General features: G+C 49.2%; 1 protein-coding gene across 1 annotated transcript; it reads left to right on the top strand.

Moving 5' to 3' along the window:
* Positions 1 to 3,060: 3,060 nt before the first annotated feature.
* LOC103188796 lies at positions 3,061 to 23,272 on the top strand. Its single transcript, XM_042332018.1, has 8 exons — positions 3,061 to 3,127; positions 5,304 to 5,348; positions 17,947 to 18,267; positions 19,174 to 19,210; positions 20,259 to 20,311; positions 20,905 to 20,964; positions 21,983 to 22,042; positions 23,259 to 23,272. Exons 1-8 carry the CDS (start codon positions 3,061 to 3,063, stop codon positions 23,270 to 23,272), a joined length of 657 nt encoding a protein of 218 aa, XP_042187952.1.
* Positions 23,273 to 24,740: the final 1,468 nt, after the last annotated feature.

The following is a 24,740-nucleotide window of genomic DNA, read 5'->3' as shown; positions in this document are numbered from 1 at the left end:
TTTTCCATCACTTTTATATCCTTCTTACAGTGAGGATCCCAATACTATCCACATTAGTCCCCGCTGTGACCTAACCAAGCTCTTGTACAAGCTCAGTGTTATCTGTTTGCTTTTATGTTGTGTTCTGGTTCACATTACACCATGTGTGTCCTCACAGGGCTCAGTAAGAATGGCTGGACGATGGAGACCCCCGATACAGTGACCGGCAGGTTAGGGTCACCGGTCACCGTGTACTGCAAGTTCACTCCACCTGACCCCAGATACACATTTAACATCACCATCAGGTGGCTGGGAGGCTGGACTGCTCCTGTGTATATTGAATATACAAATTATGGGTCGGATTCAAAGGGAAAGTATCAAAATGTCATTGATGTAAACGAGGGAGAGCGACACCGAGTGATTGGGATCCGAGGAGGAACGACGCTACAATAGCGATAAACCAACTGAGGGGAGAGGACGATTATAAACTGTTTTTCTGTCGTGTGGAGCTCCAGGGTGAGGACGGAAAGTTTCAAACCAGTTGTGCAACACGTCTGTATGTTACAGGTGAGGAACGATGTGAAGTGGGAATGTGATGTCCAATCTGGAACCTAACTTTTTTGCTAAAGTCCTGGAATGCATCGTTGCAGGTCAGCTTCGGTCACACCTCTCCCTCCACTCCCTCCTCGAGCCCCTGCAGTCTGGTTTTTGCCCTGACTGCCCACAGCACAGTGACAGCACTTGTCAAAGTCACAAACGATATTCTCTCTATCTGTGACCAGGGCCCCCTCTGCCTCCTCGTTCTCCTGGATCTCTCTGCTGCGTTCGACACAGTCGACCATGTTATCCTCCTCCATCGGCTCTCCTCCCTCATCTACCTTAATGGGACCGCACTCACATGGTTCGAGTCCTACTTAACCAACTGCCTCCATTTCATGTCAGCAAATGGTTTCTCCTCCCGCCCCCGCCCGGTAACCCCCCGGTTATCCCAGGGCTCCATCCTTGACCCTCTTCTTTTCCTTATCTGCAATGTCATCCGCAGACATGGGGTAAACTTCCACATCCACATGTTTGTGGATGACACACAAATCTACTTTGCCTCCTCCAGTACCAACTCCAGGTCCGCCAATGTTCTATCAGCTTGATTGGGAGACATCAAGGCCCGGATGAGTGTAAACTAACTTCCTGCAGTGGAATATGGGGAAGACAGAAGCCATACTCCTTGACTCCTGTCAATGTCTTCACTTCTGCAGATCTAAACTCCTCACCCTCCTTGGGCTCTCCCTCAGACTCACTGAATGAGTGCGCAACTTAGGTGTTCAGTTTGACCCCAAGCTATCATTTTTCCCCCACCTCCAATCCCTGACCAGGATCGACGGCTTCCACCACCACCATATTGCCTGCCTCTGACTGTACCTCAATGCAGCTGAAGCCCTCGTGCATACGCTTGTCACCTGCCACTTGGATTACTCCAACCCACTCCTCACCGGTTTCTCCAAATTCAAAAGATCCAACTCATTCAGTACGTTGCCGCCCACATACTGACCCAAACCAAACTCCATACCCACATCTCACCAGTTCCCTTTAACCAGGGATTAAGGGATATGGGGATAAGGCAGGGTTATGGTATTAGCTCGAGTTAGATTAGAAGGTCAGCCATGATTGATTGGCGGGACAGGCTCGAAGGGCCAAATGGCCTACTCCTGTTCCTACATGTTATGTTATATTATGTTCTGACCAGGCTCCCCTGGCTCCCCATCACCGAATGAATTGACTTCAAGATCCTCACACTCATGTTCAAATCCCTTCACTCCCTGGCACCTCCCTACCTCTCCGACCTCCACATGCCCCAATCCACTACCTGGTGCCTCTGCTCGACTGACTCCGACCTCCTGCTCGTTCCTCGCACCCTCCGCATCACCATTGGATATCGCGCTTTCAGACACTACGTCCAAACTCTGAAACGCTGTCCCTCAATCGCTCCGCCTCGACCCCTCTCCCCTCTCGCAGGTCCCATCTGAAAACTTTCCTCTTTGACCATGCTTACGGCCACCTCCCTTCTTCTCCCGGCTTGGAGTCAGGCTACGCCACGTAAGCACTCTGAGATGCTGCCCTGCGTGGAGGCGCTATATAGATGCAAGTGGTTGTTGTTGTTGTTGAGACGTGATGTTACTTAGTGGGCCCCGGAGTCAGTGGGAAGTGTCCCGTCCCAGGACGGGCAATAGAGAGGCAGTGTTCCCTGTGATGGACGGTGTGTAGCAGGGAGCTGACAGGTGACAGTGAGAGTCAATAAACAGTGACAACAACAAAACCTTCTCTTGTTTCCTCAACCCATCTTGACCACCAGGAGCTGGCTCTCTATTGGCTGGCGGTGGGAGGGTCGGTCAGTGATTGACAGAACGGATAAACAATCGATTGGTAGAATTGATGAGATCAGCCCAATCAGAGCAGAGAGGAGGCGCTGCTTCAGAGTGATTGGATGAGCAAAGACTGAGGGCCCTATTGTGGGCGGTGCCTGTGAGACATTGCATAGAGTTACATAGAATATACAGTACAGAAACAGACCATTTGGCCCAACTGGTCTATGCTGGTGTTTATGCTCCATGTGAGCAGGACACAGGCTCATAGAGGGTGAGTGAGGAGCACAGGCCTGAGGGAGATGGTGCCATGAAGACCAGGTAACATATCCAGGATTTCACAGTGTGTAACATGTACTCTGTCACACTGACTGCTCTGCACTATTCCAATCCTGTTCCTGTCTCAGGTCATGAAGAGAAGCTCCGGTCAGTGACTGGTACCAAGGGAGGTGATGCCACACTGCCCTGCTCCTTCACCATCCCCAACACATACCAGAATCGTGCCACAGCCACAGTGCTTTGGAGGAGAGGGAGTCCACATGGGCAGCTGGTGTTTAATTACACTCTTGGCCTCACCGCCCACACCAACTCCAGGGAGTCAGAGACAGTGAATGAAGGAAATCGCTACAAGCTGGTCAGGAATGTGGGAGATGGAGACGCTTCCCTGAAGATCAGGGGCCTGGAGTTAAACGACACCGGACGGTATTTCTGTTACGTACACGTCATGTTTATGAAGAAAGAATTCCAACTGGACCAGGTGACACAGGACATGTCACGGCTGCAGGTGTTTGGTAAGAGATCTCTTGTCTCTGTGGGACACGGAAAGAGGTGAACGAACAGGTCATCACTGACGCAATGTTACAGACGAGGTTTGTCTCATTCCTTACCCTGTTCCTCATGTGTTAATTAGCACAAGAAACATGGTATCAAAAGGAGGAGACTTTAGTTTGTTACTGGGGACAGGGTTTCTTCCCACTTGTCTCCTGTTAACCCTACAAGCTAAAGCCCAGGGTGATCCTCGCTGGACAAGCAGCGGGAAGCTTCCCAACGATAAATAATGTGTTTTTCACAAGTCCAGGATTGGTCTGAATGAAGAAGGTCCATCTGGTCTTATCCTTACAGAACACCACCCCCCCCCTCCCCCAATCACAGTATCAACTGCTTTTTAAATGAGTCCCAGTGTCCTGGCCTCAGCCACCCTTCCTGGCCACCTGTTCCAATCCCTGATTAACCTCTGAGTAAAGCAAAACACACGACCAGGTCCCTCAGCGTTGGAACAAGACAGACTGGTTACCATCCCAGACACTGCATTGATATCAGAACAGCAATATTTAATTTTCCGTCAGCAGACGGTGTGGAACTTTACTTCAAGGATTTGATAAGAAATACGTCATTGCTCTCAGATACGTCAAGAAGGGCACAGGGTCAGTGTTGTGATGGGCAAAATAAGAACAGATACCAGGAAATATTTCTTTGCCCAGAGCATAATTAATGACTGGAATCGGTTAGCAGGGAGAGTGGTTGAGGCCAGGACACATAGAAACATATAAGATTCTTATCGGGCTTGATAGAGTAGACTATTTCCCCTGGTAGGAGAATCTAGAACGAGGGTCGCAGTCTTAAGATTAAGGGACAGCCCTTTCGAACAGTGTTGAGGAAATACTTCTTCACTCAGAGGGTAGTGAATTTATGGAATTACCTACCCCAGAAGGCTGTAGCTGCTCAGTCCTTGAACATACTCAAGACTGAGATTGATAGCTTTCTAAAGGATAGAGGGATTAAGGGATATGGGGATAAGGCGGACAGATTGAGTTAGGTTAGAAAATGATCTTATTTAATGGCGGCGCAGGCTCGAGGAGCCGAATGGCCTACTCCTACTCCTAATTCCTATGTTGCTATGATACTGGAGCTCATAACAGAAAGAGCTTGATGCTGTAACATCGACAGTGGGTTGGGGGGGACGGGAAGATTGAGATCAAATGGGCTGAAGCACTTTCTTCACACAAACCTCTCGTGACCTTGTGATTATCAAATACATTCAACACTGATGTTTTACACATTTGAAATGAAATACTTCTTATTAACAAATATCTACAGAAACTCCAGAAAATACAACAACAAAGTACATTTATAGAGCGTCTTTCACATCAGGAGGACGTCGCAAAGCGCTGGGTCCCGAATAGACCCAAATATTAAAAACGAATTGTGAAACGTGTTTGGAGTGGAACTGGAGAGCACCAGTGGGGGAGTGAGCCCCAGCACAGACACGATGGGGAGAGAGAGCAGGGAATGGGGTTAGAGTAGAGAGCTCCAGTGGGGGAGCGAGCACCAGCACAGACACGATGAGGAGAGAGAGCAGGGAATGGGGTTAGAGTAGAGAGCTCCAGTGGGGAGCGAGCGCCAGCACAGACACGATGGGGAGAGAGCAGGGAATGGGGTTAGAGTAGAGAGCTCCAGTGGGGAGCGAGCACCAGCACAGACACGATGAGGAGAGAGAGCAGGGAATGGGGTTAGAGAAGAGAGCTCCAGTGGGGGAGAGAGCACCAGCACAGACACGATGGGGAGAGAGAGCAGGGAATGGGGTTAGAGTAGAGAGCTCCAGTGGGGGAGAGAGCACCAGCACAGACACGATGGGGAGAGAGAGCAGGGAATGGGGTTAGAGTAGAGAACTCCAGTGGGGGAGAGAGCACCAGCACAGACACCATGGGGAGAAAGAGCAGGGAATGGGATTAGAGTAGAGAGCTCCAGTGGGGGAGTGAGCACCAGCACAGACACCATGGGGAGAGAGAGCAGGGAATGGGGTTAGAGTAGAGAGCTCCAGTGGGGGAGAGAGCACCAGCACAGACACCATGGGGAGAGAGAGCAGGGAATGGGGTTAGAGTAGAGAGCTCCAGTGGGGGAGTGAGCACCAGCACAGACACCATAGGGACAGTTGTTTGGTTAGAATAACTCTGTGTTTCTTTATAGCTGAAGCTCCGGCCGTCATCCTGAGTCTGTCCCTCGTGGCCGGAGGTGACATTGTGTGCTCGGCTGAGGGGGAACCACTGGCTAACATCACATGGATTGACCCTGATAATAACACGCTGCCCATTAACACCAGCCACACGCCAGTCACACATGTACCGGACAAGCATCTAACCGTGGGGGAGATCCGGGGCCCGAGGCTGAGGGGAACTTACCGCTGTGTAGCTGAGAACACACAGGGCAGAGACGCCCGAGACATCCTCGCACCTGGACCACAGAGTGATGGCAGCTTCATCACTGCGATGCTGTGGCTGATGCCAGCAGCTAAATGTCTCTTTCTGTTGGTGATCGGGATCGTTCTCCTCTGTAAAACACAAGGTTTGTTCTTGTCTGTAAAACACAATTCCAGACGGTCAGACCGTTCAGTCTTTAACTTTTTCACAAGTCTTAAAAAGTTCCCAGTTACTCTCCATCACCTTATAATAATAATAATAATAATCCTTGCATTTGATATAGCGCTTTTCACGTCGGGAGGACGTCCCAAAGCGCTTCACAGAATACACTGTAAAGTGAATTGACTGCATATATGTGGGCGAACGCGGCAGCCAATTGCGCACAGCAATGTCCCACAAACAGTCGTAGATTGAAAATGACCAATTTATTATTGTTTTTTGGTTTTTGGAGGGATTATTATTAGGCTCTGTGTGGAGTAAGGAAACTTGCCCAAGGTTTCGCCCTCTGCCTGGAATTGAACTCAGGTCTCTCACTTGCAAAGCGAGTGCTCTAACCACTGAGCCACAGGACTCCACACCTTGTACCCCACTGCTCTGCCCACCCTCTTTGCACAGGCCTGCTGCACGTCCCCTGACCCCTCAACACCAGCATCAGTGGCTGCGCTTCCTGTCACTATGACCCTAATCTCTGGAACTCCCTGCCTCAGTCCCTGTTTGTTCCTCTCAAGTTGTTGTTGGATTTACCCCATTTCTGTACCACCCTGGGTTTATGGGCAAAACATCTCAAGGGCTGAGACGAGGTGTAATTTTGCGATTCTGTTGAGCCTTTGAGAACATGGGAACCCGTGACTCCCAATAACAGTGTTTGTTTGGCTGAAACATGATCTCATTCTTTTTCTTCACTCATAGATTCAAGGCGTCTCCATCCTGAGGCCAAGAAAAGAAGGAGCTCTGTATAGTTCCCGCTCTCTCACCTGTGCCTGTCTCCAGTGGCCATGAAAGTGTTTCGTACAAGATCACAAGAGCTTCAGGTGAGGCAGAGCTTCTAATGATCGAGACCTTTTGGCCTATAAGATCTCATCCTTGCAGTAAACGCCAGCCTGCAGTCCTCCCATTATAGCATTGAGCTGCTTCGACGACGTTCACAGTCACCTCCTCTGTCCCCCCGGCTTGGCATCAGGCTACGCCACTGTGAAGCATTCCGAGATGCTGCCCCATGTGAAGGGCGCTGTATAAATGCACGTTGTTGCTGTTAGGTTGAAGGTTATGACCTCCAGCAGCCACTCATGTCAAAGCCTTCCATGTTCTAAATAGCTGTGTTTGAAAAGATGACTTCTTACCTCTGTTCCAATCGCTGCAGTGAGAATCCTGATCTCACCGTTCTTCTCACCCACTGTGAAACGGTCAGTGTATTCAGGGGTTGTGCTCATCCCGTGCCTTCAACTTCACACATCTCATCAACTCCTCGCGGCTTCCTGGAATCTCATCCTTTCCAATGGGTTGTTGGAACCTCCAACCTCCAACCTTGAAGAACATCGTTGATTCCAAGACATTGAATGGGACTCTCTCATGAACTCCTTTTGCTACTAAACCTGTGCTCCTTAGTAAATGTTCTGTTTTCCAAATGACTGAATAAAATACTTGTGAAGGTATCACTCAGTCGTGTGGGTTAGTGTGTCTGCAGGCGGGTGAATCTGTGAGACAATAATCGAGTCCTGTAGCTTAGTGGTCCTGTAGCTTTGAGCTCTGGCCTCGCAAGTGAGAGGATCTGGGTTCAATTCCCGGACAGGGTGAAAAGATCGGTAAGTTTCCTTACTTCACACACCTCTGTTTAAGTCGATCGCTTTTCCGGAAGGTAATAATCCCTTAAAAAAAAGTTGTTCACTCAATCCACGACTGGCACTGATGTGTTTAATTCGCTGCCGCATTTTGCCGACAACATATAGAGGCAATGCACCTGACAGTATATTCTGTGAAGCGATTTCAGACGTCTCAAAGACGTGATAATGCGCTATATCCAGGGAAGGATTATTACAATACAAAATGACAATACAACATTAGATTGTATAGCGCTGTACGTTTCCTCCACGTGCCTTTGTTTACCTATCAGACAGTGGGAACTAAACAGGTCAGTCGATCGCTTTTAGTGTAATACTCCCTTCAAAAAAATTGTTTTTAAAGTAATTTGGTCACTTTGTTTGTGGGACACTGCTGTATGCAATTAGCAGCTGCATTTCTCCTTAAAAATACCCAGTCAATGCATTTTACAGTATACTCTGTGAAGCTCTATGAGACGTCTCAAAGATGTGACAACGCATTGTATCAATTGCAAGATTTATTACAAAGAAAATGACAATACAACTTTAGATTTGTATAGCGCCGTTCACATTGGGAGGATATCCCAAGAGGTTGGACAGTCAGGCATTTAGATCCGTGCAGGAGAGTTGTTGGGATCAGGGATGGCGGAGGGCAAGGAGGGTCGGAGTGACAAACTGACAAATGACGCTCTGTCTATCTGGGACCAGGGCTCCCTCTGTCTACTCGTCCTCCTTGACCTCTCTGCTGCCTTCGACACCGTCGACCATTCTATCCTCATCCACTGCCTCTCCTCTCACCTCAACGTTCATGGCTCTGTCCTTGACTGGTTCAGATCGTACCTCTCACACCGCCTCCACTTCATCTCCACAAACGGCTTCTCCTCTGGGATCCCCACCGTCTCGTGCAGTGTTTCTCAGGGCTCTGTCCTTGTTTCCCTCCTCTTCAATATCTATATGCCCCCTCTCGGTGACATCATCCGCAGACATGGGGTCAACTTCCACACGTATGCAGATGACACCCAACTGAACCTCTCTGCCTCCACCCTGAACTCCAGGACCACTGCTGTCCTGACAGAATGTCTGTCAGACATCAAGTCCTGGATGAGAGCGAACTTCCTTCAGTTGAACGTCAACAAGACCGAGGCTCTCCCGATTGGCTCCCGTCAGCACCTCCTCACCTCAGGCGCTGACAGCACCACCATCCATGGTTGCACACTCCACCTCACTGAGCAGCACGGAACCTCGGGGTCTTGTTTGAGCCAAACTTTCCTTTCTACCCCACATATGCATCACGACCCGCTCTGGCTTCCCACCTCTGCAACATCGCCCGGCTCCGCCACTGTCTCACCCCGCAGGCCGCTTTCATTACATCGTGGCTTGGCTTTGCAAACCCATTGCTTCTCGGCCTCCCCAACTCCTCCCTCCATAAGCCGCAGATCATCCAGAACTCTGCAGCCTGTATCCTCTCCCGCACTAATCTCCATGATCTTATCCTCGCCTAACACCACTGGCTTCCCATCACCCAGAGGATACAGTTCAAGACCCCGGTCCTCACATTTAAAACCCTCCATGGTCTTGCTCCCCCCCACCTCTGTGACTTTCTAACCACCTACCATCCTGCTCACTCCCTCTGTTCAGTGGGCTCTGCCCTGCATCATGTTCCCCGCCTCACTTGCGCTACTATTGGCAGGCGGGACATCTTCCACTCTGACCCCATCCACTGGAACTCCATCCCGCAGTCCCTCCGCATCGCCCCCTCCCTTGCCAACTTCAAGACCCAACTCAAGACCCTCCCCTTCGACATTTCTTTTGATCTCCCTGCTTCCCCCACTGCCCTCCACACTCCCCGACCCCAACCCCCAGTTCGGGTCCGTAACTCTGTCTGTCCAGCAATTTGGGACGTCCTCACGACGTGAAAGGTGCTTACAAATGTAATTTTGTTGTTGTGCTGTTGCTGTAGGAGAGTTCCCGAAGGCAATGTCGAAGCAGCGGATCTTGAGACGTACCTGGAAAGAGGCGAGGGTGGGAGCGCAGTGGAGGGACTGTTGGGTAGAGTTCCAAAGGGTGGGGACGGAGAGGCTGAATGCCCACTCCTGATGGTGGGCAGGAGGGCAGACCTGGTGTGGGCCGAAGCCTGCTGTGTGGAGGGAGTGCGCAAATTGATATGGGGTTAGCAGGTCACAGAGGTAGGAAAGAGCGAGGCCGTGGGGGCCCTGAAGGCAAAGATGAGGATTTTGAACTCTATCCTCTGCGGGAAGTGGAGCCAGTGACGCCGGGCGAGGGTGGGGGTGACAGGGTCACAGCGCCAGGTGCAGGAGAGGACATGAGCTGCAGAGCTCTCAAGGCCTCCACCATGTACAGACATACAGAGAGACACTCACACACACACAGTGAGAGACCAACACAGAGAGAGACTAACATACACTCACGTCATAGCGAGAGACATATTCACTCACAGACACAAAGAGAGCGAAAGACACACACAGTCACTCACACAGAGAGTGACGCAAACACAGACACAGAGAGAGACACACACACAGACACATAGAGAAAGATGAACACATTCATTCACACACACAGAGACACAATCATAGACACACAGAGAGCTGCCGTATAGAGCCCCAGTAAAGAGCGATCACCAGCACAGACAGCAGAGGGGGGGAAGGCTTCTGTGCTGTAAACCAACAAATCACATGGACAGCGGCTCCACTTCTCTGACCTTAACATAACGCAGGAAGTCAGTTTGGCTCAGTCAGTCACACTCTCACCTCTGGGTCTAAAGCCTGGGTTCGTGCCCATGTCGGGATTGTGCTCAGAGTCCAGGCTGATGCTCCAGCCCAGGGGGAGCTGTACATCCTCAGAGTTGCCGTCCTTCAGACGAGACGTTAAACCAAGAACCTGTTTAACTGACATTAAAGATCCTTCGACACTGATGGAAAAGAGAAGCGAGTTCCTCCCGGCTTCCTGCGCGACGATCAACCAGATTAATGGTTCACAAAAACATAGTTAACTGTTTTTGTGATATCGCTGTGTGCAAACTCGCTGCTGTGTTTGTCCATGAACACAGTCACGATCTGTTGAAAACCTTCAAGACTTTCTAACATTACAAATTCTGCATCAAATACAGAAATGGAAAGGTTATTAAAACATTTGATCGGTATTTCAGTGAGAGAGTAGGAAACTTATGGAAGGTTCCTGAGGAAGATGGTGGAAGCAAAGAGAGTTGTCTGTTTCAAGAACAAATTAGAGTTCTGCTAGAAAAATAATATCTTGGGATACACTGGGACATGACACGTCAAGCGACTACCAGGATGGTGGAAGGCAAACAAGATGGACCTTTGTCTTCATCAGCAAATTCTTGTGTTCCCATGTAAACGCTGCGAATATAAAAAGGGTGTGAAATGTAATAGAGCATTAAAAGTCACCCAGTTACTGTGACAGGGGGTGAGGGCGGGTTAGTGTTGGGGAGAAACATGACGGAGCATCAGAACAAAGCGGATGTGTGGGGTGGAGCTCTGGTGGTGACCACAGAACTAGAGGAGGAAGGAAAGAGAAGGGTGACCAGCTGTGCCAGTGCGAGGCAGACGTGCGCGGGGAAGGAGTGTGTCCTGAGTGAGGGACGATGATGCTGGGAGCTGTGCTCTGTACCCTGGTCCTGTCAGCCTCTGCCTCCCGTACGTACTTTCCAATCAGAAACCTGACTGGCTTTAATTACTGCTTTACCTTTTACTGGAATAATTACAGTCATGTGATATCTCCTGCAAATAAGATTCCCGTCTCTAAACTGAACAGAACTGTGTTACTCACTGAGCCCCACAGTGTAAGTGTTTGCCTCACCCTTTGGAACTCCATCCCACAGTCCCTTCCCCTCACCCCTCTCTTGATGTCCTCCCGACATGAAAGGTATGATGGTATTTTTATAGCATGAAAACAGCCCCTCCGCCCGTTCATTCCATTTTGACAAGTTTTATTTTGTTCACATGACGCTGAGTCCCACCCTGTGTCTCGCTCACTCTCCCTCCCCCCAACACCATTTAATTTCCTCCTCTTCGAACATCAATTCCCTTTTATTGACTTGACTGTGGATTCCTGTAGCTCAGTGGTTAGAGCACTCGCCTCGCAGGCAAGAGACTTGGGTTCAATTAGCATAAGTTGGGCAATTTTCCTCTCACCACACGCTTCTGTTTACTTAGCAGTAAGTAGGAACCTGGTTGTTAGTTGATTGGTGGTTCACATTTTCGTGGGGAATAATTCCTTCAAAAAAAATTATAAATATGTTGTTCAATCCACGACTGTTTGTGAGACACAGCTGCGCAATTGGCTGCTGCGTTTCGCCCACAATATATACTGTCAATTCACTTTACAGTGTATTCTATGATGCACTTTGAGACATCTCGAAGATGTGATCAAACCTGTATGAAATGCAAGACTCATTATTATTATTGACGGACTTTGCCTCAACTCCGTCTGTGGCAGAGGATTCCACAATCCCATCCTCTCTGTGTAAAGTGAAGGTTTCTAACCCTCTCTTAGTTAATTTTTTGTGATTGTTTTAGATTTATTCCTCTTGTGACTGACTGGCTGATGAGAGGAAAATCTTTTGTGACTCTTTGAGGTTTAGCGACCGCTATCAGGTCACCCCTAACCTTCTCAGTTTGCTAAAAAAGCCCCAACCTTTCAAATCTCCTTTACAAACTTAAACCGCTAAACCCTGGGGACATCGCAGTGAATCTAAGCTGCAACTTTTCCATCACTTTTTTATCCTTCTTACAGTGGGGATCCCAATACTATCCACATTACTCCCCGCTGTGACCTAACCAAGCTCTTGTACAAGCTCAGTGTTACCTGTTTGCTTTTATGTTGTGTTCTGGTTCACATTACACCATGTGTGTCCTCACAGGGCTCAGTGAGAATGGCTGGACGATGGAGACCCCCGATACAGTGACCGGCAGGTTAGGGTCACCGGTCACTGTGTACTGCAAGTTCACTCCCCCTCACCCCAGATACACAGGGAACATCACCATCATGTGGAAGGCAGGAAGGACTGGTCCTGTGTATATTAAATATACAAATTATAGGCCGGATTCACAGGGAAAGTATCAAAATGTCATTGATGTAAACGAGGGAGAGCGATATCGAGTGATTGGGAACCCGAGGAGGAACGACGCTACAATAAAGATAAACCAACTGAGGGGAGAGGATAATAATACGCTGTGGTCCTGTCGTGTGGAGCTCCAGGGTGGGGACGGAAAGTTTGAAACTGACCCCGGAGCACGTCTGATTGTTACAGGTGAGGAACGATGGGAAGTGGGAATGAGACGTGACGTTCCTCACTGGGGCCGGAGTCAGTGGGAAGTGTCCCGTCCCAGGACGGGCAATAGAGAGCCAGTGTTCCCTGTGATGGACGGTGTGTAGCAGGGAGCTGACAGGTGACAGTGAGTGAGCGGCTGCAGGGAGGGAGGGCTGTGCTGTACACTGACCTGTCACTGAGCACCTGGAGGCTGAGGCGGCCTCACTGTGGGGTTGTCTATTTGCCGAGGCCCCTCACATGAGGACCTGGATTCAGCAGCTGGTGATCAGTAAGCCTGGGACGTGGCAATGGATCTCGAGAACATCAAGGTGGCTGGCAGGTCACAAACTGCCCTGTAAGGTTCTCCCACCACAAAGCCGGTGTAAAGCAGGGACTGGCTCCACAGTGACATACCAGGCCACAGGACGTCGGGCAGGAGTCAACCCTCTGTGGGGGTCTCTAGTCTGGTTCCTGAGCCAGGCGGTCGCAGTACTCCAGGGCACTGCTGATTTGGCATCAGCCTCATTGGCAGACCAGTCACTGGGCGCGACCATTCCCACTCAGCTCAATAACACCACAGATCTACACAAGCAGCAGGAAGCTTGCCACACAGTGCCGTCAATGGCCAACTGTGCTGTGGAGTCCTGTAGTGTAGTGGTTAGAGCACTCGCCTCACAAGCGAGAAGGCCTGAGTTCGATTCCCAGCAGTGTCAAACCTTGGGCAAGTTTCCTGACGCCACACGCCTGATAATAATGCCTCAAGAGAAAAAGAAATTGGTCATTATCAATCCACGACTGTTTGTGGGACACTGCTGTGCGCACTTGGCTGCTGCATTTCACCCACAAATATACAGTCAATTCACTTTACAGCATATTCTGCTGCACACCGTCCATCACAGGGAACAGAGACATCTAAAGACATGAAAAGCGCTGTATCAATAATAATTATTATTATTATTTTTATTAATGGCAATACTGTATATTCTGTGAAGTACTTTGAGACATCTCAACAACATTACTCCAAATGTAGGTATTATTGTTATTATTATTATTATTGTTATTATTATTAATATTATGCTGTTTTCGTTGGTTGAATTCCAAATTGTTATTATTATTAATATTATGCTGTTTTCGTTGGTTGAATCCCAAACACATACTCTGGTGTCCCCAAGCCTTGCACTTGCCAACATGTGCATAATACTCTCTGAATTAGATACTCAGAGTGGATATATATGTAGTACTCACTCTCTGGTTTAGATACTCTTTACAATGGTGACATATTTCTGTATGTATCAGGCAATCGGCTGCCCCAACACATGAGGAGGGGTTTTCTCCTTCGGTCTTCACCAACAATCCTCAATCTGAATTGGCTTTTCATTAACTTTCAGGGTGCAGGGTAGAATCCTGGAGTCTTCATGACCATTGGGGGTCCATCATCTGAGTAAACTCGCTGCAAAACAGTCACTACACTTGCCAGTAATTATTTTATTGGTCCTAAAAAAATCCCAGGTTTTGTGTGTGAGACATTGTGCTGCCCATAGGCTCACACAGGGTGAGTGAGGAGCACAGGCCTGAGGGAGATGGTGCCATGAAGAGCAGGTAACATATCCAGGATTTCACAGTGTGTAACATGTACTCTGTCACACTGACTGCTCTGCACTATTCCAATCCTGTTCCTGTCTCAGGTCATGAAGAGAAGCTCCGGTCAGTGACTGGTACCAAGGGAGGTGATGCCACACTGCCCTGCTCCTTCACCATCCCCAACACATACCAGAATCGTGCCACAGTCACAGTGCTTTGGAGGAGAGGGAGGCCACATGGGCAGCTGGTGTTTAATTACACTCTTGGCCTCACCGCCCACACCAACTCCGGGGAGTCAGAGACAGTGAATGAAGGAAATCGCTACAAGCTGGTCAGGAATGTGGGAGATGGAGACGCTTCCCTGAAGATCAGGGGCCTGGAGTTAAACGACACCGGACGGTATTTCTGTCACGTACACGTCATGTTTATAAAGGAAGACGTACCAACAGGACCAGGTGACACAGGACATGTCACGGCTGCAGGTTGTTGGTAAGAGATCTCTTGTCTCTGTGGGACACGGAAAGGGGTGAATGAACAGATGAATCATCAGTGACGCAATGTTACAGACGATGTTTGTCTCATTCCTTACCCTGTTCCTCATGTGTTAATTAGCACAAGAAACATGGTATCAAAAGGAGGAGACTTTAGTTTGTTACTGGGGACAGGGTTTCTTCCCACTTGTCTCCTGTTAACCCTACAAGCTAAAGCCCAGGGTGATCCTCGCTGGACAAGCAGCGGGAAGCTTCCCAACGATAAATAATGTGTTTTTCACAAGTCCAGGATTGGTCTGAATGAAGAAGGTCCATCTGGTCTTATCCTTACAGAACACCCACCCCCCCACTCCCAATCACAGTATCAACTGCTTTTTAAATGAGTCCCAGTGTCCTGGCCTCAGCCACCCTTCCTGGCCACCTGTTCCAATCCCTGATTACCCTCCGAGTAAAGCAAAACTTAAACACACGACCAGGTCCATCAGTGTCGGAACAAGACAGACTGGTTACCATCCCAGACACTGCACTGCCATCAGAACAGCAATATTTAGTTACCCGACAGGGGACAGTGTAGAACTTATTGATTGTCTTCACGGATTTGATAAGAACTACGTCATTGCTCTCAGGTACGTCAGGAGGGCACAGGGTCAGTGTTGTGACCCTGAATAAGAACAGATACCAGGAAGTATTTCTTTGTAAAGAGGGTAATTAATGGCTGGAAGCGGTTACCAGGAAGGGTGGTTGAGGCCGGACACTTTCTTCACACAAACCTCTTTTATGTTCTTGTGATTATCAAATGTCTGAAATACTAATGTTTTACACATTTGATCTTAAATATTTCTTATTAACAAATATCTAAAGAAACAAAATACAACAAAGTAAATTTGTATATTGTCTTTCATGTCAGGCCCAAAGCCCTGGAAAGTTGGTGTGTTGGACTCGAGCTGGGGGTCGGGATTGGGGAGCGTGAAGGGCAATGGGGGAAGGGTGTTGATCAAAAACACGGTTGAAGAGGAGGGTCTTGAGATGCGTCTTCAAAGAGGCAAGGCAGAGGTGATGTGGAGGCACTGCAGGATGGAGTTGCAGAGGGTGGGTGCAGAGTGGCTGAAGGCCGGCCCGTCATTGGTGGGAGTGCAGGCGGGGGACGTGATGCAGGCTGGAGCCCGCTGAGCGGAGGGATTGAGGAGGTTGATAGTGTGTTAGGAGGTCACAGGGGTAGGGGGGAGCGAGGCCTTCAAGGGCTTTGAAAGGTGATGACCAGGATATTGAACTGTATCCTCTGTGTGATGGGAGGCCAGTGGAGTCGGGCCAGGATGGGGCTTAGAGGGTATGGTGTGGGAGAGGACATGAGCTGCAGCGTTCTGACTGTTCTGTAGATTATGGAGGGAGGATTTGATGAGGTCGACAAACAAGGAGTTTGCAGTCAAGCCGGGATGCAATGAAAGCTGTATGAGGGTTTCAGTGGCTTTGGTATGGGACAGTGGCGGTGCCGGGCGATATTGTGGATGCGGGGGAGGGCAGAGCAGGTCATGGCACAGATGTGGGACAGAAAGACAGAAAGTTGAGGGTCAAACAAGACCCCAAGGTTCCGTACTGCTCAGTGAGGTGGAGGGAGTGTGCAACATGGACGGTAATGCTGTCAGCGCCTGAGGTGAGGAGTCGCTGACGGGAGCCAATCAGGAGAGCCTCGATCTTGTTGACGTTCAACTGTAGAAAGTTCGCTCTCATCCAGGACTTGATGTCTGACAGACATTGTGTCAGGAGAGTAGTGGGTCCTGGAGTCAAGGGTAGAGGCAGAGAGGGAGAGTTGGGTGTCATCCACATACATGTGGAAGTTGACCCCATGTCTGCGGATGATGTCACCAAGAGGGAGCATATAGATATTGAAGAGGAGGGAACCAAGGACAGAGCCCTGAGGAACTCCGCACGAGACGGTGCGGGGCTAGAGGACAAAATGTTTTTGGAGATTAAGTGGAGGCATTGTGAGAGGTACGATATCAACTATTCAAGGACAGAACCGTGAAGGTTGAGGTGAGAGAAGAGGCGGCAGATGAGGATAGAATGGTCAACAGTGCCAAAGACAGCAGAGAGGTCAAGGAGAATGAGGAGGCAGAGGCAGCGCTCGTTGCCGATGAACAGAATGTCATTTGTCACTTTGACCAGGGCTGTTTCCATGCTGTGGGTGGCATGGAAACCTGATTGGAGGGGTTCGTGATGGGAGTGGCCGGAAAGGAAAGACGAAGCTAGGAAGCATCGACTCTTTCCAGGACTTTGGAGAGGAAAGGGAGGTTGGAGATAGGGCTGCAGTTTGAGAACAGGAAAGGGTCCACGGCAGGTATTGTTAAGGAGAGGAGTGATGGTGAATGTTATTAAAGGGGTGGGAATGGTACAAGTGGACAGGGAGAAGTTTATGATGTCCGTGGGTAGACAGGCAATGAGGGAAATTTTTCTCCAGAGTGAGGTTGGTTGGATGGCGGTGGGGAGAGGGATTGAGGGGTTAAGGGAGATGAAGTGATGGTCTGAGATGGCTTTGTCGGTGATGGTGAGATACGAGACGGTGAGACCGCAAGTGATCTGCGGAATTGGGTGGCTGAGTGGATTTAGAGGGAGATGTTGAGGAAGGAGATGAGGAAGGAGATGAGGAAGGAGAAGTCAGCAGAGGTAGAGCAGGAGGGGGTGAAGTGAAGTTTGAAGTCCCAAGGCCCTGGGACCCGAATAGACTTGAATATTGGAAAAATAAATTTTGTGTTTCAAAGGGAACATTGTGAACAACATGAAAATCTACTGCAAAACAGAAGGACTTAGAGTAGAGAGCTCCAGTGGGAGAGCGAGCTCCAGCACAGACACGATGGGGAGAGAGCGGGGAATGGGGTTAGAGTAGAGAGCTCCAGTGGGGGAGCGAACACCAGCACAGACACGATGGGGAGAGAGCGGGGAATGGGGTTAGAGTAGAGAGCTCCAGTGGGAGAGAGAGCACCAGCACAGACACGATGGGGAGAGAGCAGGGAATAGGGTTAGAGCACAGAGCTCCTGTGGGGGAGCGAGCACCAGCACAGACACGATGGGGAGAGAGCAGGGAATGGGGTTAGAGTAGAGAGCTCCAGTGGGGGAGTGAGCACCAGCACAGACACGATGGGGAAAGTTGTTTGGTTAGAATAACTCTGTATTTCTTGAAACCTGAAGCTCCGGCCGTCATCCTGAGTCTGTCCCTCGTGGCCGGTGATGGAGCTGGAGGTGACATTGTGTGCTCGGCTGAGGGGGAACCACCGGCCAACATCACATGGATCGACCCCGAGCATAACACGCTGCCCATTAACACCAGCCACACGCCAGTCACACATGTACCGGACAAGCATCAAACCGTGGGGGAGATCCGGGGCCCGAGGCTGAGGGGAACTTACCGCTGTGTAGCTGAGAACACACAGGGTAGTGACGCCCGAGACATCCTCGCACCTGGACCACAGAGCAATGGTGGTCGTACTGTCTATATTATGGTATCCATTGTGGTGCTGCTCGTTCTGGTGACTGCCATCATTATCTGGCGGGTAAAGAGAGGTAGGTGTTTACAGACAAAGGTAATGTTTATTCCAAGTGAGTCTGTCTCAGCCGCTCGCACTCTCACCTCTGGCTCAGCAGATTATCTGCCGCGGTTACCTCCATAACAACATTCACTGTCAATTGTAATTGCTGTGTAACGCTGTGTATCCACACACTGGGTATCTGCTCAGACACAGGACGGGTCGCCCCAGATCCTGATAACCACAGGCGAGATATTCCCTCTGCTGTTACCTAATCATCAGATATCCTCCTATTACCTTATTCACTTGAGCGCCAGCACAGACAGGGTGTCGCAATATCCATTGATTGTTAGGAGATAAATCCTCACATACAGTTAGAGACGCAGAGAGAAACACATGGAAACCTGATTCCTCACACAAAGTTCCCCATAACAATTAATGGGGCCACCAATCTCTCCTTCACCAGCACAGACGCCATGGGGAGAGAGCAGGGATGGGATTAGGGTAGAGAGCTCCAGTGGGGGAGAGAGCACCAGCACAGACGCCATGGGGAGAGAGAGGAGGGATGGGATTAGGGTAGAGAGCTCCAGTGGGGGAGAGAGCACCAGCACAGACGCCATGGGGAGAGAGAGCAGGGATGGGATTAGGGTAGAGAGCTCCAGTGGGGGAGAGAGCACCAGCACAGACGCCATGGGGAGAGAGAGCAGGGATGGGATTAGGGTAGAGAGCTCCAGTGGGGGAGAGAGCACCAGCACAGACACAGTGGAGCTAATGGCTTTGGATGGTGATATGAGCCTGGCTTCCTGCTTCAGTAGCCATGGTTACACCACACAACAGGAAGAGGAGGGTTTGCACAAGTCTTTCCCTATAATAACATGTGCACTAACAAAGGTCATCAGCAAACCATCTAAATCAATCTCTCATCTTTCTTTGGTCTCTTTAGGTGATGGTGTCGGACATTGCTGTCAGTGTTCAGAGAGGTGAGAGCGTCTTTCTAATCCCTTCACTGTTACATCCACTTCCAAGTTCCTAATTGCTGTTGAGCCCTGTATCTGGAAAGCTTCCTGCTTCCCTCTCCAGCTTGGACCACCCTCACTGTTAGGGCTTTGACTTGCAGGGTTAGCAGGAGCTGAGTGGGAGGATTCCCTGCCCCCAGTGACTGCTCTGCCCTTCCAAGTGCAGACCCACTGCAGACCTTCCGAGCACTGAACCGAACTCGAGACCATCGCATTCCGTTGCCAAACATCTAACTTTGCAGCCAGAAAAGCCCAAAGAGACACCGTCCCCAAATGACCAACTGGTGTCTACTCTGCACTACTGAGAGCAGCGATTCTTCCCACTCAGCTCCTGCTATCTCAGCAGCACAGAGTCCACACTCACACACACATAGAAACACACCAACTCACCCCAACTCACCCCAACACACACACTCACTCACACACACACAAACACACACACACAAAGAGATGGTGTCAAGTGTAAAACAACAACTTGCCCTTATAAAGCACCTTTCAAACACATAAATTACCGACCCATTTCCAACCTGCCCTTCCTTGCCAAAGCTCTGCCATGGGTTGTTGCTCACCATCTTTGCTCTCACCTCTCCCTCCACTCCATCCTCGAGCTGTTGATGAGGTGACCTTTCACTTTTGCAAGATGGTTCCCTTGTAAAAACTAATGCAACACAGGCTCTCTCCAGCAGCAGAACATATTTCCATGAGAAAATGACTGATAAGGAATGAAAACAGTTTGTTGCTTATAAATAGGCTTTTATTTCCACTCTACAAAGCTCATCACAACCGACTCCCCTCATATGAGATTGATCATATGTTTCAAATATATAAACATCGCAAATATCATTTAAGATATTATTTAACATATTAATTACTGACTCCTACACTGTGAAGTGTTATGAACGTCTTTCTGACGTGAAAGACGCTGAATGAAATGTAAGCATTATTACATATAAGGTTTTATCTTCCAACCTCTATAAAATGTACAATATAAAACGTTTTCTCTTTTTTTCAGTCATCAAATGGTTAGCAACAAAATGGTCCGACCTCAGCCGCCTGCAGGAGACGGTAACTGTTCTGTCTCGATTAACGATGCCACAATTTTGACCCCGTGCTTTCAATATCCGGTCACTGGGTCTCAGCCGAGCTCAGTCAGTGACCATCTCACCTCTGGCTCTGGGTGTCTTCACACACAGAAACCCATCACTGTGCTTCAGAGCATCCAAACCAGACTGAGAATTCCACCCATGTAAGTCACCTACACGTGGAAATTTCCATATATGGAATGGCTCACTCTGTCTGTCTCCACGGAGAGACTCATCCTGCTTACCTCATTTCGGAGAATATACAGCTCACAGCTGTGCCCCGGACCTGGGAGTCGGCAAAATGCATCTGCCAAGTCACCAATAATATTTGGAAAGCCAATGGGAAAAGGGGAGTGGGGCTAAAGGGAGAGCCTTTCAGAGCCTCACAGTCAAAGGGCCTCCAAATGGGTATAAATGTTCTGATTGTACAATTGGTGCTGTAGTGAGAGGGAACCTCAGGGCTCTGTCCTGGGACGGCTGAGAGGGAGCCTTATAGAGGCTACGTCCACCCTGGGACATGGTAGAATGTGGCAAAGGGGAAACTGGAGAAGGAGCTGACTGTTGTGTCTCTGACAGACGAAGCTGCTGTGATCTACAGTGTGGTTCCCCCAGCACCGGCCCGGCAAACAGATTCAGGTAAGTAAACATATCACACGGGGACGGAGCCGGCATTGTGTCGGTTCTCAGCCGACAGAGATCTGCGGTCCCTCTCCTGTCCGGGGTTAACTGTCAGCCTGGCTCAGTTGGCAGCACTCTCACCTCTCAGTCAGATGGAAATTTCCCTGTGTCTGGAATGCAATGTGATATTGGAAAAGAGAAGGGACTTTCTCTCTCCTGATGTCCTGGCCAACAATGCTCCAAACATAATTGGTCACCCACTTCATAGCTGTTTGTGGGACATTGCTGAATGCACATTGGCTGTCAGGTTTACAATACAATGCAAACTGCATTTGTATCACGTCGGGAGGGTGTCCCAAGGCGCTGGACAGTCAGGGATTTGGACCTGGGTTTTGGGGTAAGGGATGGTGGAGGGCCGGAGTGGCCGAACACACAGTCGAAAAGAGAGTCTTGAGACATGCCTTGAAGGAGGCAAGGGAGGGAGCACGGCAAAGGGAATGTGGGATGGCTTTCCAAAGGGTAGGTGAGAGGCTGAAGGCATGGCTGCCGATGGTGGGGCGGGCTGAGCGGTGAATGTGGAGCAGGCCGCAGCCTGCTGAGTGGAGGGAGTGGACAGTTTGATAAGGAGTTAGCGGGTCACAGAGATATAGGAGGGCAGAAGTCTGTCGAGGGCCTTGAAGGCAAGGATGAGGATTTTGAATTCTATCCAATGAGGGTTTGGGAGCCAGTGGAGCTGCGCGAGAGTGGGGGTGATGGTATCATGGAGTCTGGTGCGGGAAGGACATGAGCTGCAGTATTCTGAATGGTCTGGAGTCCTGTAGCTCAGTGGTTAGAGCACTCGCTTTGCAAATGAGACACCTGTGTTCAATTCCACGCAGAGGGTGAAACCTTGGGCAAGTTTCCTTACTCCACACAGAGCCTAATAATAATCCCTCCAAAACAAAACAATAATAAATAAATACCAGGGAAGGTAGAATGTGGCAAAGGGGAAGCTGCAGAGACCTGGAGAAGGAGCTGACTGTTGTGTCTCTGACAGACGAAGCTGCTGTGATCTACAGTGTGGTTACCCCAGCACCGGCCCGGCAAACAGATTCAGGTAAGAAACAACAACAAAATTACATTTGTGAAGTGTCTTTCAAGACGGGAGGACGTCGCACGTCGCTGGAGAATCGGGGATCAGGACCCGAGCGTGGAGGGAGCAGGGATGTGGTGAGGGAGGGCAGAGATGTAGGTGGGCGGCTGAAGTCACGCACGAAAAGGAGAGTCATGTTTCGGGCCTTGAAGGAGGCAGTGGAGAGAGCGAGGAGAAGGGATTGTGGGATGGCGTTCCAAAGGGTAGGGCCAGGCCGCCAATGGAGGGGGGCATCTGGTTGGAGACATGAAGCAGGCCGGAGTTTGCTGAATGGAGGGAGCAAACAGGTTGATAGGTGTTAGCAGGTCAGAGATGTAGGAGGGCGTGGGTGAGGATGATTGGATTATGGAGCTGCTGTGGGGAAGACACAAGCTGCAGAGTTCTGGATGATCTGAAGCTTGTGGAGGGAAGAGTTTTGGAGGCCAACAAGGAGGTATTTTCTGTAGTCGAGCCTTGAGGTGATGAGTGTCAGAAGGAAATGACCCAAGCTGGACCGAAGTCACAAATAAGGAGAATATAAGTGGTCAGGGACCTAATACAATTATAGAACAGAAGGGTGAAAAGACTTTCAAAAATAAAATGAGAGGAGCAACGAATAATAATGAATGAAACTGTCTGTACAGCAATGTTCACAGCATCCGAAATAAAACAGGAGGACTGAGGCAGTAATTCGTAGTGAGGAAACAGATATATTTGGGATTACTGAAACGTGGCTACAGAAAGACCAGGACTGGCAATTAAACATTGCAGGTGTAACATATTTAGATAGGATAGAGATGGGATAAAAGGGCATGGAGTAGCTGACATGTTAGGATAACATCATGGCAGTAGAAAAAAGGAAATCTGGAGATCAAAACCAGGGGCCATCAATATAAAATTGTCACAAGTGGATTAAATAGGGAAGTTAGACGTTTGAAGAATAAATGTCTTCACACAGAGTAGTGAGAATGTGGAACATCTGCCACAAGGAGTTGTTGAGGCTGATAGCATAGATGTATTTAAGAGGAAGCTGGAGAGGTACTTGAGGGAGAAAGGAATAGAAGGTGATGCTTGATGGCTTAGTTGAGGAAGAGCAGGAGGAGGCTCATGTGGAGCTAAAGCCCAGTTGGGCTGAATGGCCGGTTTCTGTGCAATATATTCTAATGTATTCTAACACAATTTGCTTCCACCGTCTCCAAAGGGAACCCTCCATAAGTTACTACTCTCTCACTGAAGTAGTGAACAAATGTTTGAATAAGCGTTACATTTCTGTATTTGATGCAGAATCTGTAATGTTAGAAAGTTTCAAAGGTCTTCAACAGGTACTGACTGTGTTCGTGGACAAACACAGCAACCACTTTGCACACAGCCATATCATCTGAAAGAAATAAAAAGAGTTTTTTGTTAAAGCGCTGAATAAGGTGAAGGACAAAACAGAGATGAGGTTCAGGGCAGTTCTGAGATAAAGTGTGTCGGAGCTGCTGAAGGGAAAGGTTGAGAGTTTGCACGTGTCGGCACACGCTGGAGACAGTAGATATCATGAGTCGGCAAGAACAGTGATCAGAAGAGCGCTGAATTTTGATGATTGTGGGTGGATTAAAAGCAGGAAGGGTGGAATTTCAGAGGGAATCCATATGGAATTAGTTGCAGTTTAAGACAGTTACTGAGGAAAGAGATGTGGCTGTGAAAACAGGTTTTAATGAAAACATCATCAAACACAAGAAGGGAAACAGATAGCTAAGAAGGTGAGCAGGGTAAAAGGGAAGAAAGAAAGTCACGGTGAAGTGAAGAGCAGAACTTCTTCAAGGTAGGCATTCCTAGAAGACAATTAGTCTACAATTCATCTGGTTGATTGTCGCGCAGGAAGCCGGGAGGAACTCGCTTCTCTTTTCCATCAGTGTCGAGGGATCTTTAATGTCAGGCAAACAGGTCCTTGGTTTAACGTCTCATCTGAAGGACGGCACCTGGATGGTGAACACCACAACCCGCTGACCCACAGGCGAGAGTGCTACTGACTCACCAGACTGACACCTGATGAGTAATGGGTGCACAGAGGCAGCTGTGGGAGAAGACGAGGAGAGATATGACAGATTATTATAATATATTTTTGTGGGTGAAACGCGGCAGATAATTGCGCACATCAGTGTCCCACAAACAGTCGTGGATTGAGTGACCAAATGAAAAAAGAGAAATATTTTGAAGGGATTGTTACCCCAGAAAAAGCGATGCACCAATCGACTAACAACCGGGTTCCTTGTTACTGCTGTGTAAACACCGGCGGTGGAGTAAGGAAACTTGACTACCGTTTGGGTCGGCCCGGAATCGAACCCGGGAACTGTTGCTTGCGACGAGTGCTGTCACCACTGAACTACAATACTCCATTACTGTCTCACAGGTTCGCCTGACTGCGGCCACATTAACATACACCACCGAGCCATACGTTCACAAGCATTTTATTCAGTAATTTCAGAACAGAATATTTACTGTGGAGATCAGGTTCAGTAGGAAAAATAGTGAATAAGACAATCTGAATTCAATGCCTTGGAATCAACGATGCAGTGGGTTTGGGGGAGAGTGTGTGAGGGGGGAAGATTTGTGAGGGGGGCAGTGTGGGGGCCACGAGGGGGATTGAGGGGTCGGTAGGGGGCAGAGGGATAGTGGGGGTGAGGGGGGCAGTGAGGGG

Source organism: Callorhinchus milii, unplaced genomic scaffold (genome assembly GCF_018977255.1).
Source record: "Callorhinchus milii isolate IMCB2004 unplaced genomic scaffold, IMCB_Cmil_1.0 Scaffold1, whole genome shotgun sequence".
In the NCBI taxonomy this organism is placed as follows: Eukaryota; Metazoa; Chordata; class Chondrichthyes; order Chimaeriformes; family Callorhinchidae; genus Callorhinchus; species Callorhinchus milii.
This window is presented reverse-complemented; position numbering and strand designations above follow the sequence as displayed.